The 14,887-nt window shown below is 41.7% G+C and overlaps 1 protein-coding gene across 1 annotated transcript; it reads right to left on the bottom strand.

Annotated features, from left to right (window-relative positions):
* Positions 1-565: 565 nt before the first annotated feature.
* rlf (RLF zinc finger) lies at positions 566-13,058 on the bottom strand. The gene is made up of 8 exons (XM_071366606.1): positions 12,758-13,058; positions 10,573-10,727; positions 10,259-10,340; positions 9,309-9,444; positions 8,957-9,159; positions 7,181-7,317; positions 6,897-7,038; positions 566-5,867 (listed from the first exon to the last, which is right to left on the bottom strand). The coding sequence occupies exons 1-8, from the start codon at positions 12,935-12,937 to the stop codon at positions 1,074-1,076; spliced, it is 5,829 nt and encodes a 1,942-aa protein (XP_071222707.1). The 5' UTR covers positions 12,938-13,058; the 3' UTR covers positions 566-1,073.
* Between the last annotated feature and the right edge of the window lie 1,829 nt (positions 13,059-14,887).

Here is a 14,887-nt window from a genome sequence, read left to right as displayed (position 1 = left end):
GTGGAAACGCTTTTATGCACAAATATTTATAACCATAATATTGAAGAAAACTTGGGAGTATCACGATGATGTGTGGTCCTTCCACTACGACTGGTCGGGAAATCATGCAGTTTATTAGGCTACAGATTAAATACATTTCGATAAACTTCACAGGGCGGTGAAAGTGCAAGGTGATGAGCTTGATGCTCATTTCCAATAAATAGAGGGTCTTATTCTGGAGAATTATCATTGGATGCTTAGCTGCCATTTGACAAATAAAAATAATCTTGAGTCCATAATAATCTCACTATATAGGCTATACGTGCATTCTAGCCAACAGTGTGCAGATACAGTACTTTACCTGCGTGCTTTTTGCTAGAGAGCACGTGCCACTTTGCTAGTGGGCACACTCGTTATAGAAACACTTTCTCGTGAGAAAAGCCACTGTATAAAGTAAAATGGGTTTATTTTCATAGATAGTATTAAATAGTCCACTATATTTTCACTGACTAGTTCCCTGAAGAGTTTAAAGACTAATCAATGTAAAGGCATGACAAGGAAAATAAAGATAGACAATGCAATTTCATATTTTTGAAAGGGCCTATTCAAACATTTATTATTCTTATAAAGCATTACACATCTGCCCACTGCATTGAAAAAAAGAAAGGGGTCTTGATATTCAGAGGGGACAATATTTTTCCTCAAGTTATTAGTGGGCAAATGAGATGTTTCTGTCCCATGAAAGCTATTTTCAGACAAATTAATAGCATTGAAATGGAACAATGAGCTACACAGTTCTAAATAATATTTGAAAATGTTTTATAAAACTTCATTGTGTAGTGAGAAGACGCATATATATATACACATTAGAACGTTCATCACCTGACAGAAATGTAATACAAATACTCTAAAGAAGTTATTAAAAAATCAGGGGAAGGATCATTTTACACACTTATCTGTTGTATGTCAATTAAGGGCCCTTGAGCTAATCAGTTTGGCAACTTAAAAAGATACTGATAATATCAGAGTAGTAAATACATTAGGGAAAAAAAACACTGGGATAGTCTTTATATTGGACACAAAGGTACTCAGTTCTACGAACCGTCAAGAAGTAGCTTATCATTAGTTTTTGTGGGGAAGAGGTCAAGCAAGGAGGTGGAAAACATTGGCCTCTCAAGAACTACCACGGGCCTGAGGTACTGCAGCTGCTTAATGGCTAGGTCACCACAACCCGTCAGAGCCTTGTCCAAGATGAGGCGCAAGTTCTGGACTGATGTGTATTCCCCTGTCCTGGGAAGAGGCTGAAGTGGGGAAGATCGGGCCCGCCTGCTACGGGTAGTAGTGAGGCCCATCTGGCTGTTCTCCTTTACAGAACAGTTACGTCTGTAGGAATCTCGCCGCCGAGCAGACACCACAGGTGGTTCAGGCCTGTGGCTGTTGCAGTGAGAAGCCCGGGGCCTCACATCATCCTTAGTGCTCTCCTGTATGAATTTCAGGAAAGATGACTCGAATCCCATAGGTTTATAAGCAGCCAGGTCAAATGTGCGAGGGGGAGGGCTGTGAGGCTGGGGGTCCTTTGGAATGGGAAGGAGCTCAGAGAGCTCGTTCTTACGTTTAAGTGGCTGGCGGGCTTGAGGGGAGGGCAATGGCATAGAAATTGTTGGTTTACCACCATCTTTGCCTGAACTGTCCATGAAGCCCTCATCAACACTGAATCGGAGGGAGGATGGTGGAGAGAGATCAAGAGCGGGCGGGTTTGAGGATTTTAGCCTTGGCCCCTCCTCTTGGCTGTTTTGAGTAACAGGCTCTTCAGTGTGCCCACTAGGTTCTCCATAAAGCAAGTCATCGGCACCAACCAAAACATTCCTCTCAGCAGGTGGCTCCTCTTTGAACCCCAGTGGGTCATGCTCATCAAGTGTGTCTGCTTCGATGGAGTGCAGACTCATAGGGACAGATGGACCACCAGGGTTATCTGGCTCTGCTTGATACTCCATCTTCAGAACTCCGTTAGGTGCCCTCGTCATATCAGGGCAAGCAGATACAGTATTCCTCTGAATCAGCTCGTCCAGTTGCTCTGCACTAAACACAAGCTTATTCTCATTCAATACAAAAGCCTGATTGGTTAATTTGTGGCAAGTCAAATAGTGACGGCGCATACTACGTATAAATTTGACTACGGAATCACAACCTTGCACCATGCACGGGTAGGCTTCACGTTGACAACGATCTTGGCACATCTGCAAGGCCTCCTCATGGGAACGGAATACCATATCTTCAAACCTTTTGGATTTATTTTCAGTTGACACATTTTCACCGTCATCTTCATCTTGCTCTTCACTAGTTTCTTCAGCCTTAACATCTTCAGGAGACTTTGGGCAGTGTCTTAGAGATTGCCTGACGGGTAGCTTGGTTGCATCTTTCTGTGGCGTAGATGTGATGATCAGCTTCTTTTGGCATCCAGTGGCTGACGTGTCCTTGTGAGTATTCTGGAGACGTAATACGAGTGAATCATAATAATTGAGGTGGCTAGAGAGTACATGTTTTTTCAGACTACGGCTTTGGGTGAACACTTGTGTACAGCCGTCATACTTGCAGCACAAGGTCGCCTGGTAAGGATGATCACTTTTTCTGTGACGCTTTAGACTACTGGTCGCCTGGTTAGGATGATCACTTTTTCGGTGACGCTTTAAGCTACTGGTCGCCTGGTTAGGATGCTCACTCTCTGTGTGTCGCACCAAGCTACTGTTCAGGAGGTAAGAAGCATTACAGTTGGCGTAGCTGCACCTAAACTTCTGTAAAGCTGGGTCTTCTGAAAGCACGGAAGGATGTCTCATCACCTGCGAATGAATCTTCTTCTGGTGGCGATAAAGACTGGAGGTGTGGGAGAAAATAACCCCACAGTCCTTGTGCTTGCACATATAAATTTCGCCCTTGCCTCTTCGCATGCTTCCGTCTTCACTTTCCTCCTCTTCGAAGTGATCCTGCACAGAAGATGGAACATGACTGCATTTCTTACGCTTGTCTCCAGATTTAGCAAATTGTACAATATTTTGTCGCATTATTTTCTTTTTTTGGTACTTCTGCTGCCAGGAGGGGTGTTGCCAGGTGGGGGTCTGAGATTTTTGTGTAAAGGAGGTTGTTTGCTTGGTGTGTTCTGGGGGCTGTGTAAAGGAGACTGTTGGCTTGGTGGGTTCTGGGGGTTGTTTTATGGAGACTGTTGGCTTGGTGGGTTCTGGGGGTTGTGTTATGGAGACTGTTGGCTTGGTGGGTTCTGGGGGTTTACCCTCAACCCGCTTTTTAGACAAACAGCTCATTTGCTCCACAACTGCCTCGCTAAGTCTATGCGTGTGAAGATAATGAACCCTCAAGTCCGTCTTCTCTCTATGGCATTTGAAGCAGAGGTGACACTTAAATGGCTTAAATGTCAGTGATTTGAGGATCTTCATTCCTTTCGCCCTTTTCTCTGAGAAATTATGCTTGTTCATGTAGTGGCGCATTAGGGTTGTGCTGGTCACACTTCTAAAGTTGCAATCATTAAGCTCACAGAAGTATGGTTTAGTAGAGGCTTGTAAAACAAAGGGGCTGACCTGGTCTGCATCTAAGTGTTGCTCTGAGGGTAGACTGTGGGCTACTGATGGTTCAGTGTTTGATGTCAGTTTCACCCTCTTGCCAACTGCGGGTTGCGCTCTCTTTTGCAAAAACACAACTGGGGACCTGGTACCAAGACCCTGATGGCAGGATATCTTTGATGTGGATCCTGAGATTGGATGGAAGGGCTCACAAAATCCATTTGTAGAGCTGGAGAGAGTCAGACTAAGCTGGCTAAGCCCAATTAAAATCTCTCTCAAAGGGTCATTGTCCAGGCTTGAGGGAGATGTTGCTGTGTTCTTAATAGAAGGACAAGCATTTTCCTGGCTCGACCCCTTCATTAGCAGACAAGCTGCAAGTTCATGTTTGTTCTTGTCATCGTTGTTCTTCTCTGTTTTTATCTTTAGACCTTTCGATTTCATGTCCTTCTCTTTGACAAGATTTTTGCGTTCCTTATTCTCAGACTTGAAATGTTCTGGATGAACACACCGTAGGTGCTGGTGGACATCTCTAGCTTTGGAGAAGGTCAATCCACACCTCTCGAAACCACAAGTGAACTTTTTTCCATCAAAGCACACAGCAACAGATGCCATTGTGCCCTTGGGCTCCTTGCAACTCTGTGAGGAGGCACTGCATGTAGAGAAAGTAGCATTGTTTCCCCCGTTGACTACCTCCTCCAGTACAGTCTTTATGTCACACGACTTTTTGGGGCTGGTTAGCTCCTCTGTTATGGAGTCAAGATGTTTTATTTTGGCCTTCCTCTGTGCCTCAAAGTCTTCCTCAGAGAAGGTAATGCCGTGTGTGGCTAAATGACGGCCAAATTCCTTTTTAGAAAAGTAGAACTTCTTGCAATCAAGGCTAGTGCAGCTGTATGCTGCATCACGAAAGTGCTGTGCTTCATGGTGGTATACCTGCCCCAAGTCACAGAAAGAAAGACTACAGCCTTTGAGCTCACACTGGTAGCTAAGTTGAAAGCCATGGCTCTGCTTATGTGTAACAAGCTCATTGGAGGTGCTGAAACGAGCACCACAATCTGTGACCATACACATGTAAGGCAGGTCACCGTAGTGCACACGTCGATGCCTGCGGTGGTGATAGGCAGACATGAAGTGGCGCCGACAGTAAGTGCACTTTTCCCTACGGTCTCTCATTTCACAATAATGTTTCACGTTCTCGTCGCTAACATGGTCTTCTGATTTAAGGTGCACACCCAGGTACTTGGAATGCTTAAAAGTCTTTGTACAGTGAGTAGCAGGGCATGTGTATATGTCACGATTCTGCAATTCAAAATGAACGTTAATGTATTCAATTGTAATGTTATCCTCATGACCAGGCTTCCTGGGTGCAGATGAAGCTTGCTCTAAAATGTGCTCCAGAACATCAGGATCATGTGTGGACTGGTAGTACAGCATTAAGGATGGGTCAAGGGCAATCTCACCAGGCTCCAAGTCATCCAAGTCGTCCTCCTCCATTTCCTTATCCAAATCAACCCTCTTTTTGTCCTTTTTCTTCTGTCGAGTGCTTCTGGATGGCATCTGAAGGTGTAGTTTGGTGTGTGGAATAAAATCCTTTCTGCTCTTAAACTTCTTCAGGCAGACAGGGCAGGTGGAAACACCGTTTTCTTCATGCCTCTTAGAGTGAAGAAGGATTCGAGTCTCAGTAACAGATTTCTTACAAATCTTGCAGAAGAACTTGTATTTCTTCTGCAGTGAACCCTGCTCTGAGGTACCCTCAGCATCTGGCTTTGAAGGTGGTTTACTGTCCCGGTCATTTTCTTCATCTTTCTCATGACCATCAATGCTTCCACTTGTCCCATTTACGTATTCTTTTGGCATATCAACAAATCCCCTCTCCACCTCCTCCTTTACATCCTGCTCAAGACTAACCTCTTCCTGCCCCCTCCCTTTCTCCTCTTCCTCCTCCGGCTCAGGTTCAAGCCCCAGCAGCATGATGCACTGATGCTTGAGTGTCTTCCAGTCCCAGAATTCAGGGTCAAAAGGCCAGTGGGCTTTAAGTGCCAGGAGCAGTTCACACCGCAGCGAGTTGGGGATAATGGCATTTTCCTGGTCATACTTCTGATCGGGCCGCAGATAGAGCTCTTGAAGGGTGCTGAAGGCCACATGAGAGAGACCTAAGAGAAACTCTGTCAGCTGGCAGGCCCGCAACACCTCAAGATCGTCTGGTAGGAGGCAGGATACAGTCTTGCACACAGATATCCTTGTTTCTGTCTCCTCTTGCTTTGGGAGCTGTAGTGCTTTAACACATAACTCCACAGATGAAGCCAGACCCAGCTCCTCTGCCTGTAGAATAAACATGATCGTTTTTTCCAATGGTGTGACAGTGGCCTACAATTTAAAGTAACTGCCCAGTGAAAATTTTACCCAAATTTTTTTTTATTCTGTTGAGTCATATCCAAATGTTGTTGACTCGTCATATACTCGTGACCAATGTATAAAATAAAAAAATTAAACACACTTCAAAAACCCCTCAAACTTATCTCAAACAGACCGTTTCAAAAATGCTGCTATTTCCTCAGAACATGTCATCTCACTGAGGATTGAGCTGGCCAATTAGCCGTTTACTTACAAGAATATTTAATGTCCAGTATAGAGGGGTTGGCTGACAACGTCATGAAAATGATGCGTGCATTGATGTCTAGCAACAATGACAAAAATCTTCCTTGTGGGAAATTGCAGATGGCTCATTTCAGCATGTATCTTGTATTGATACCATGTCTTGTTTTGACTGATGTCATGTCTATGCTAATATGGCTCAAACTCACTAGCGAAACCAACAATTGTAACGATGTATTTCAGAGACAATAAGTGCTCATTGAGCAAATGTATTTGTGTTCATTAAACATTGAGACTAATTATATAGTTTACATGTCGTCAACAGTGTAAGCCAACCCGCCCGTTTTACCCCATAGTTGCGCACGCGTTGCTTTTGTTGCTGAACAACCAACCCGTCTTTACACCCACACCATTCTGTTTTTGGGGTATGCCGACATCATTCCAACACAGAAAAGTTGCCAAGACCTAAAATGTTCAACTGTTTCATAACCCCCATTCAAATCCTGCCTGTACCCCAACATCGTTCCCCAAACCCCTTAAGTATGTTATACTTAATTACAATTTTTTTTTTTTTTTAAGTAAAACGATTTCACTCATATTGTAAATAATTATAGGTCATATTTCATAGAAATCTCCAAACACTGGGCAGTTACTTTACATTTTGGGAAATTGTAACTGATATTTAACTAAAATAAGTTAAAACTTTATATTGCAATGACATATCAAAATCAGAGGTAGAAAAGTCTATTCTCCTACCTCTGTCCGGATGACACGCACAAGGAAGAGCAGATGGTAGACAGTCTTAGCAATTGCACCTAGCTGCAAGCAACGCTCCAGCAGTGATTCCAAAGATGGGTCGATCCTTCTCTGCAGCTTACTCCACAACAGTGTGAGCTCCCTAAAAAAGACAGAAAAGTTGAAATAGCATAGAAAAATATAAAATTGGAACAAGACCCAAAACACACACCAGTGCAGAAATAAGAATTTCAATTTATCCATATGCGTTGGAAAACTCTTGACATTGACCACTGAAAACTGACCAGGAACAGTACAGGCTCTGCTGCTGCAGCTGTTGAGTTAGGAAGGTAGTACACAGGATGAAGGCCGTGTTATCCTCCCCCTCGGTCTCCAAATTGCATGTAATATCCAGCACATCCTTACAGTCCAGTCTGGATATCTGTGGGATAAATAAATAAAAGGCCAAGTCGGTGGCCTTCAGAAAGTATACACACCCCCTGACTTTTTCCACATTTTGTTGTGTTGCAGCCTGAATTTTAAATTGATTAAATTGAGATGTGTCACTGGCCTACAAGCAATACCCCATAATGTCAAAGTGGAATTATGTTTCTAGACATTTAAAAAATAATAATTAAAAACGAAACTCTGAAATGTCTCGAGTTAATACGTTTCCAACCCCTAAATAAGTTCAGAAGTAAAAATGTGCTTAACAAGTCACCTAAGTTGCATGGACTCACTCTGTGTGCAATGATAATGTATAACATGATTTTTGAATGACTACATCATATCTACATCACCCCACACATACAATTATATGTAAAATCTCTAATCAAGCAGTGAATTTTAAACAGATTCAACCAAAGACCAGAAGTTTTCCAATGCCCCGCAAAGGGCACCTATTGGTAGATGGGTAAAAAAAATAAAGCAGACATAGAATATCCCTTTGAGCAGGGTGACACTATTAATTACTGCAAATATTGTACAATCCAGGTGTGCAAAGCTCTCAAAACGTATTCTGGATTGGTGTTCCTTCCACGGGACAGTTGAGCTAACATTAGCTAATGCGATTAGCATGAGGTTGTAAGTAACAAGAACATTTCCCAGGACATAGACATATCTGATATTAGCAGAAAGCTTAAAATCTTGTTAATCTAACTGCACTGTCCAATTTACAGTAGCTATTACAGTGAAAAAATACCACGCTATTGTTTGAGGAGAGTGCACAATTTTGAAAATGAAAAGTTATTCATAAACAAAGTAGGCACATTTGGGCAGTCTTGATACAACATTTTGAACAGAAATGTAATGGTTCATTGGATGAGTCTAAAACTTTGCATGTACATTGCTGCCATCTAGTGGCCAAAATCTAAATCGCACCTGGGCTGGAACAATAAAATATGTTTTTTTCTCTTGCATTTCAAAGATGGTACAAAAAAATACAATAGAATGGTTGGTATTTTTCTTTGTATTATCTTCTACCAGATCTAATGTGTTATATTCTCCTACATTCCTTTCACATTTCCACAAACTTCAAAGTGTTTATTTTCAAATGGTACCAAGAACATGCATATCTTTGCGTCACAGCCTGAGCTACAGGCAGTTAGATTTGGGTATGCCATTTTAGGCAAAAATGTTTGGGGGGAAAAAGGGGCGGATCCTTAAGAAACTTACCCAGAAAGACACTAATCGCTGCCAAAGTTGATTCAAACATGTATTGACTCAGGGGTGTGAATACTTATGTAAATTAGATATTGTTGCAATTAATTTGCAAAATCATGTTTCAATATGTAATTATGGGGTATTGTGTCTAAATCTATTGAATCCATTTTGAATTCAGGCAGTAACAACAAAATGTGGAATAAGTCAAGAGGTACGAATATTTTCTGAAAACACCAACTACAGTATTCTGGAAAATATCACTTACATTTTAAGTGCAAAGGAGTTCAAACGAACAACAATGTCAAATTCACTAAGCCATCACATTTATTTTCTTACATAACAGCATTCTCTGATTTTTTTTTAAATAGCAGTATGAATAATAATGCAACTGAGCTGAGCTCAACAACACACTGACAGACCTCCATGATGGCCTCCTCGCCCGGCAGCAGTTGGCAGAGGAGAGAGACATAGGTCTGGCGGAAGGTGGTTTGGTTGGAGACAAGATGGCATTCAGCACAGGCCTTAGCCAGTACCACAGCCTTCGCCACCTCCCCCACTTTCTCCAGGTGTTTAACCCGCATCTCCATGAAGCCCTCCCCCTCCAAGGAGATGTATGCGTCAACTACAGGAACATGACAAAGCAACATATGCTACTTGATTGGCTGACTGGAATCATAGTAAAATACATCAAATAGACAAGATGAGGTTTATTACAGTCACTGCTACTTTATTATTGCACTGTTGACAATAGAGTAAGGTTGTGATACTGACCTTCCTCTGCGGTTGTGGGATGACCGGTGAGAAGGGCGCTTAGGACAGGGTTACTCCACGCTCCACCCTCCCCTGTGATTTGGAGGAGGGCTTGTAGATCTATGCTCCCATACTCCAACAAGGCATCATGGGCAACCTGCAAAACCGGCAAGAACACACAAAAAGGGGGTTGTACCACAACTGTCAGGTGAGGCAACAGCGACAGCATGGTAAAGTAATAGGGCTGTGACGATACCAGTATTGCAATATTTTTTTACGCAGCAAAAAATGAAAACATGAAGCAGACCAAACTCTTTGGTATTTTAAAAACATGCAGTATATAAAATATTGTACGCTATAGCTTGGAAAATAAATGTGACTCTGGATGACAACATGTTTGTTTCTAACATTAGGGACGTTTTTCTAAAGAAGTTATAATCCGCTGTGTGTTTTATTTCCTTGCCACAATACTAACGAGTATCGCAATACTGGTATTGTCCCGGCCCTATAAAGTATGTAATGTAGAACATGTCCTCACTATATCAAGATTTGGATTGGAAATTTAAAAAAACTCCCCACTGCAACTTCTCTCAATTCCCCCTGCTAATGTGTTGTCATGCTTTCACTCCCTTCTTCCAGAACACATTTACTTTCAATGTAAAACATTTACTCAAACCCCTCTGGTGGATTCCCAACTTCCTATCAAACAGGCCCCAGGTGGTCAAGAACCACAGCACGTTATCAGACAGCACCAGTGTATAACGTAGTATTCTCCAGGGAACATTGCTTGGGCCACTGCCATTCATCAACAACACAGCATGTCAATAGTACCACCAAGCGAATGTAAATAAACCTCTCTTTATACTGCATCCACTTCTCTATAGTTCAATCAGTCGATCAATCATTATTTTTTCTTCCATCTTCTCTCTCATTAGCTACTATTTCTTAACATCTCACAGCTCATCCTTTACCTGAACAGAGCGGTGAAATTGAACCCAGGCCTCATAAGGGATTTCGTTTTCAGGCACAGATAGCAACAGTTCAAAACAGCTCCTGGAAGCAAAATAACAGAGACAACGAAGGACAACTTGTGAAACTTCATGACACAACGTTATCTATTTCTAACATGCAGCACAAAGAAAAAAACAATGAAGCCATGTCAACAACAAAAGAAGGCTATGCATTGGAGCACACAGTAGAAAGGGTAGTGATCACTCTGGTTTCAAAATAATAATCTAGGTACAACCATAACAGTGTAAAGCACTTTGTTACTGAGTTGACTCACAGTGCTAGTCTCTTCAATACCAGGGCAACCGTGTCAGAGTCTGCAGTGAGATGTGGCCTTGCAGCAGCAAAGCAGTTGATGGCCAGGCAGTAGACCTCCAAGAGAGGAAGACCATGTTCCACAGAATTCCTGCTCCCAGCGTAGTCCATCAGTGCCTGCAAAGACAGTCATGGATTAGTCAGAAACACCTTCAATGACAACAAAAAAACAGGCAGTTGGGTTGTGGTTATTAAAAAATATGTTTTCTTTGCACTTTCACTTTCATTAGGATTAAGACAACTAACAGCTATCTTATTTAGTTACGGAAAACACCCTAAATGCCAAAGACATTGTGTTGATAGCAGGCAGGGCAGGCACCATATGTCACTGTTAATTAGTCTTCCTGTGAGGTGCGGCAAGGCTCATTGAGGAAAGAGGCTACAGAGTGTTTCCCCCAGGATTTATTTCATTCTCCCTCCTAAATTGCATGGAATTTGTTGTTTCAGTTTCTTACAAAAGGCCCATTACTTTTTGTCCAAAGTGATGAGTCTTGCTTTTACGCCATCTATGTGTAGAAAAGTAAATCTAAAAAACATATATTAAAAAAACGTGTATATAAATATATATTTGAATTGTCATGGCGGGTGTGGGGTACCTGTCTGATTGGTCCCAGCTTGCACGCTCTCTTTACCTTGATTGGGCCTGGGGGAGCAGCCTACGTATTTGACAGCACTAAGACAAGGTGTACCTAGAGAGCTGTGGACCCCCAGTCTGTCACATCAACATTTCCCCAAAGCCTCTCTTGCCAAGAGTCCTCAGTGTGCACTTCCCTACCACCATTACAGTGGGTTGGCTAAATTTAACCTCCATCTAGGGTAAATATGAGAGTCGCTCCTCCAGAGAATAAGCTCCCGCCTGGGTATATCAAACACCCAATTAACTTCCAATTAATGGTTAGCAGCTATAATTAACCCAGTTTAGGGTTTTTGGTAAAATAGTTAAATGGGAAATCTGCAGTTCAAACAATAAAGTAATCTCCCCACCACTGATTCTGTAAACAGCTGAGGAATGGGGCTGGAGAAAAGTAAGCACTATCAAATTCATAGACAGAGCTATAGATGCAAGGACCATCAATAATATCAGCATAGTTTTAACCATGTTGAGGTTATACAGTGTGTGTTTAAAATTACATTGTTTATAAATACATTAGTTTAGAAAAAGCCTATAAAAAACAAACAAGACAGTTAAACTAAGATTGAGGCATTTAAAAAGTATATTCAAGAATGAATGGCTATATCATGAATTTAAAAGTAAAAAAGGGGGGATGTAGCAATCTGATTGTCCCTTTAAACTCTCAACTTTACGAAAGTAGATAAAACAGAATAGCAAACTGATACTACAGAACAGTCTGTTAAAAACAAAAGTCTTCATTTTCACATGATTTATACTTGAATATTGATTTTGACACAAGTGTTAACGTTACTTAGCGTTAAAAACAAAATGAACGTGGATGAACCACGTTGTTGCCATCAACTACCGAGAAAGCATGTTTTTGTTGAGTGAGGGTCAAATAAACTCCTTAACTCGACAATAAAACAAGTAAGGTTGAAGTTAACAAATAAAATGGCTAATAAATACACTAACTAGGTTAATTGATAAGTAGGCTGACGAAAAACACTTGCAATGCAGGCCTTTTTACATGCATGCCTGCAAGTGCCTGAAACAAAACGTGAAACACCCCGCCCCGTTTACTTTAAATATTCTAAACGTTGCAAATAGCAGCACGATAAACTAGTTAACTACTAGTTTGTACAGACTGGATATTGTACTAAAATATTTTGCATGCCTAGTTGTCGTCCTGGACCACTGCATCCGTCTCTCTCTCTCGGACAAGCTTGCACAACAACCATGACAACATTGGTTGCTAACGTTAGTTAGCTGGCTAACTAGTAGGTAGCCCAACTGATGATAGCATGGCTATGTTTTGCACATCATTGGTGGTTAGGTCATGCAGTTATGTTATACTTTACTGGGATCGTTTATTGTGCATTATACGCATATTGTTCGCTTATCCTGATCAAAATGTTCCAGCTAGCAGCTAAAGGCCATATTGGCGCTGGCGCATACACAGCGCTAGCTAGCTAGTTTAGCTATGCGAAAAAACATTGCTTTTCCTTTGAGTTTTGCATGCACGCACGCTAGCTACCTGGCAGAAGTTGTCGCAATATTCGGTGGATGATATTTCCGAAATGTCTTGTTGCCTGAGCGTTGCTTCAAGCGCTCTCAAGGTGGTGAGCAAGCATTCCATGGCGACGAGAGTGTCCTCGGCAGTGTTGGAAGGCCGATTACTCCAGTCGGGCTCTGGTTCAACATCACTATCCGCCATCTTCAGTCCCCGCCACCGCGCGTATGCATCCCCTTCATGTGACGCGCGTGCACCAGCGTGCGCTCATCACTTCTTCGTGTTGTTTTCCGACAGACTAGACGCTTTGTGGCGTATTGCTGCGTTTTTCAGGTCGGAGTGCAAATTGCACACTTTGTTCACAAAAAAGGGAAATTAGGATTTTTTGTTTTTTGCAGCACCATCTCACCCTGCAAATACGTCACTATCCCCAACAAAACCACCACTTTGTTCCTAACAGATCCACCAGGCAGTTGGCCTGGAGAACAGAAGGGAAAATTTAGGTTGCAGGATTTGTAGGTGGCAGGGAGGTTCTGATAACATTTTACTATGGTTCCCTGAAAGCTTTCCTAGGTGGTTTTATTAACATTATGAGAACATGTTTCAATAAAGACTTTTAATAAAACTGTTAGAACTCCAAGTACACATGGAAATTAATTTTCTTTGGCATTAATCACGCAAAGACAACTCCTTTTTTATTGTGGCACAGCATCAGTGAGATTCAAACCTAGACTCTTCTGTTCTCTAGCCATGAAATGAGCCCACTGCGCCACCAGGATGGAGCTAGCATGCCAAGCAAAGTGGTACATTTTTGCCGATTCAAACAGACCCCATTTCAAAGGAAACAAACACCCATTAAGATCAGGTGTGACCAATTAGTGGCCACTGGCCAGCACACCTGAACACACTTAACATGATAGAGGACAGAGTTTTGCTGATGCTGAAGAATGGAATGTATGTTTTTAAAATAATATTCTTACTAAAGTGCTTGTGTTTTTTAAAGAAAATGTTCTTCATGTTCTGAGAACGGAATTGAAAAATACTAAGGGTCTGTTCTGGGAGGACCATGCAGAAAGTGCACCAGTAGAGAGCTCTAGGTGTCATTGGATAAGGTTCAGCCACCATAGGTCTGCCCGGCAAGAACAAGTCAAAGAAATCTTCAAACAGGTTTATTCAGATAATGTGGTTCACCACACCAAACTCCTTGTACTGACTGCTCAAAAAGAATGTATGAGTGTAAAAGTGGTTCTATGGAAAGATAAGGAAATAACTGTGAGTAACAGCTTACATACAATATACAGGCCCAGTGTACTGTGGAGGTATATCTGATAGTATCTAGAATACACATAATGACGTACATCGAGTTGACAAATCATTAAGAACACCTTCGTAATATTGAGTTAAGCAAACCAGGTGGAACTGTTTTCTTGTTTTTTAAAAATTACTTATGGATAGCTAGGGGCACACTCCAACAGTCAGATATAATTTACAAATGATGTGTCTGTGTTTAGTGAGTCTACCAAATCAGAGGAAGGACCAGGGATGTTCTCTTGATAAGTATGTGAATTTGACAATTTTCGTGCCCTGTTAAGCATTCAAAATATAACGAGTACATTTTGGGTGTCAGGGAACATGTATGGAGTACATTATGTTCTTTAGGACTGTAGTGAAGTAGAAGTTGTCAAAAATATAAATAGCGAAGTACATAAACCCATAAACACGACTTAAGCATAACTGTAAATACGAATTTGTTCTTAACTGACTTGCCTAGTTAAATAAATAAAAGTAGTACTTTAAAGTAATTTTACTTATATACTTTACGCCACTGTCTACAAGGTGTTGAAAGCGTTCCATAGTGACGCTGGCCCATGTTGACTCCAATGCTTCCCACGTTTTTTTTTTGGGGGGGGGTTCACCTTATTTAACCAGGTAGGCCAGTTGAGAACAAGTTCTCATTTACAACTGCGACCTGGCCAAGATAAAGCAAAGCAGTGCGACCAAAAACAACAAAACAGAGTTACACATAAACAAACGTACAGTCAATAACACAATCGAAAAATCTATGTACAGTGTGTGCAAATGTAGGGAGGTAGGCAGTCAATAGACCATAGAGGTGAAATAATTACAATTTAGCATTAACACTGGAGTGATAGA

Source organism: Salvelinus alpinus, chromosome 25 (genome assembly GCF_045679555.1).
Source record: "Salvelinus alpinus chromosome 25, SLU_Salpinus.1, whole genome shotgun sequence".
In the NCBI taxonomy this organism is placed as follows: domain Eukaryota; kingdom Metazoa; phylum Chordata; class Actinopteri; order Salmoniformes; family Salmonidae; genus Salvelinus; species Salvelinus alpinus.
This window is presented reverse-complemented; position numbering and strand designations above follow the sequence as displayed.

Excerpts from the sequence above, each read along its gene's own strand:
- rlf (XM_071366606.1), bottom strand. The coding sequence starts at position 12,937 with ATGGCGGATAGTGATGTTGAACCAGAGCCCGACTGGAGTAATCGGCCT. Across the intron at positions 9,445-10,258 it reads AATTTCACCGCTCTGTTCAG|GTTGCCCATGATGCCTTGTT; the intron begins GTAAAGGATGAG and ends CCGGTTTTGCAG. Across the intron at positions 9,160-9,308 it reads TCCCACAACCGCAGAGGAAG|TTGACGCATACATCTCCTTG; the intron begins GTCAGTATCACA and ends ATGTTCCTGTAG.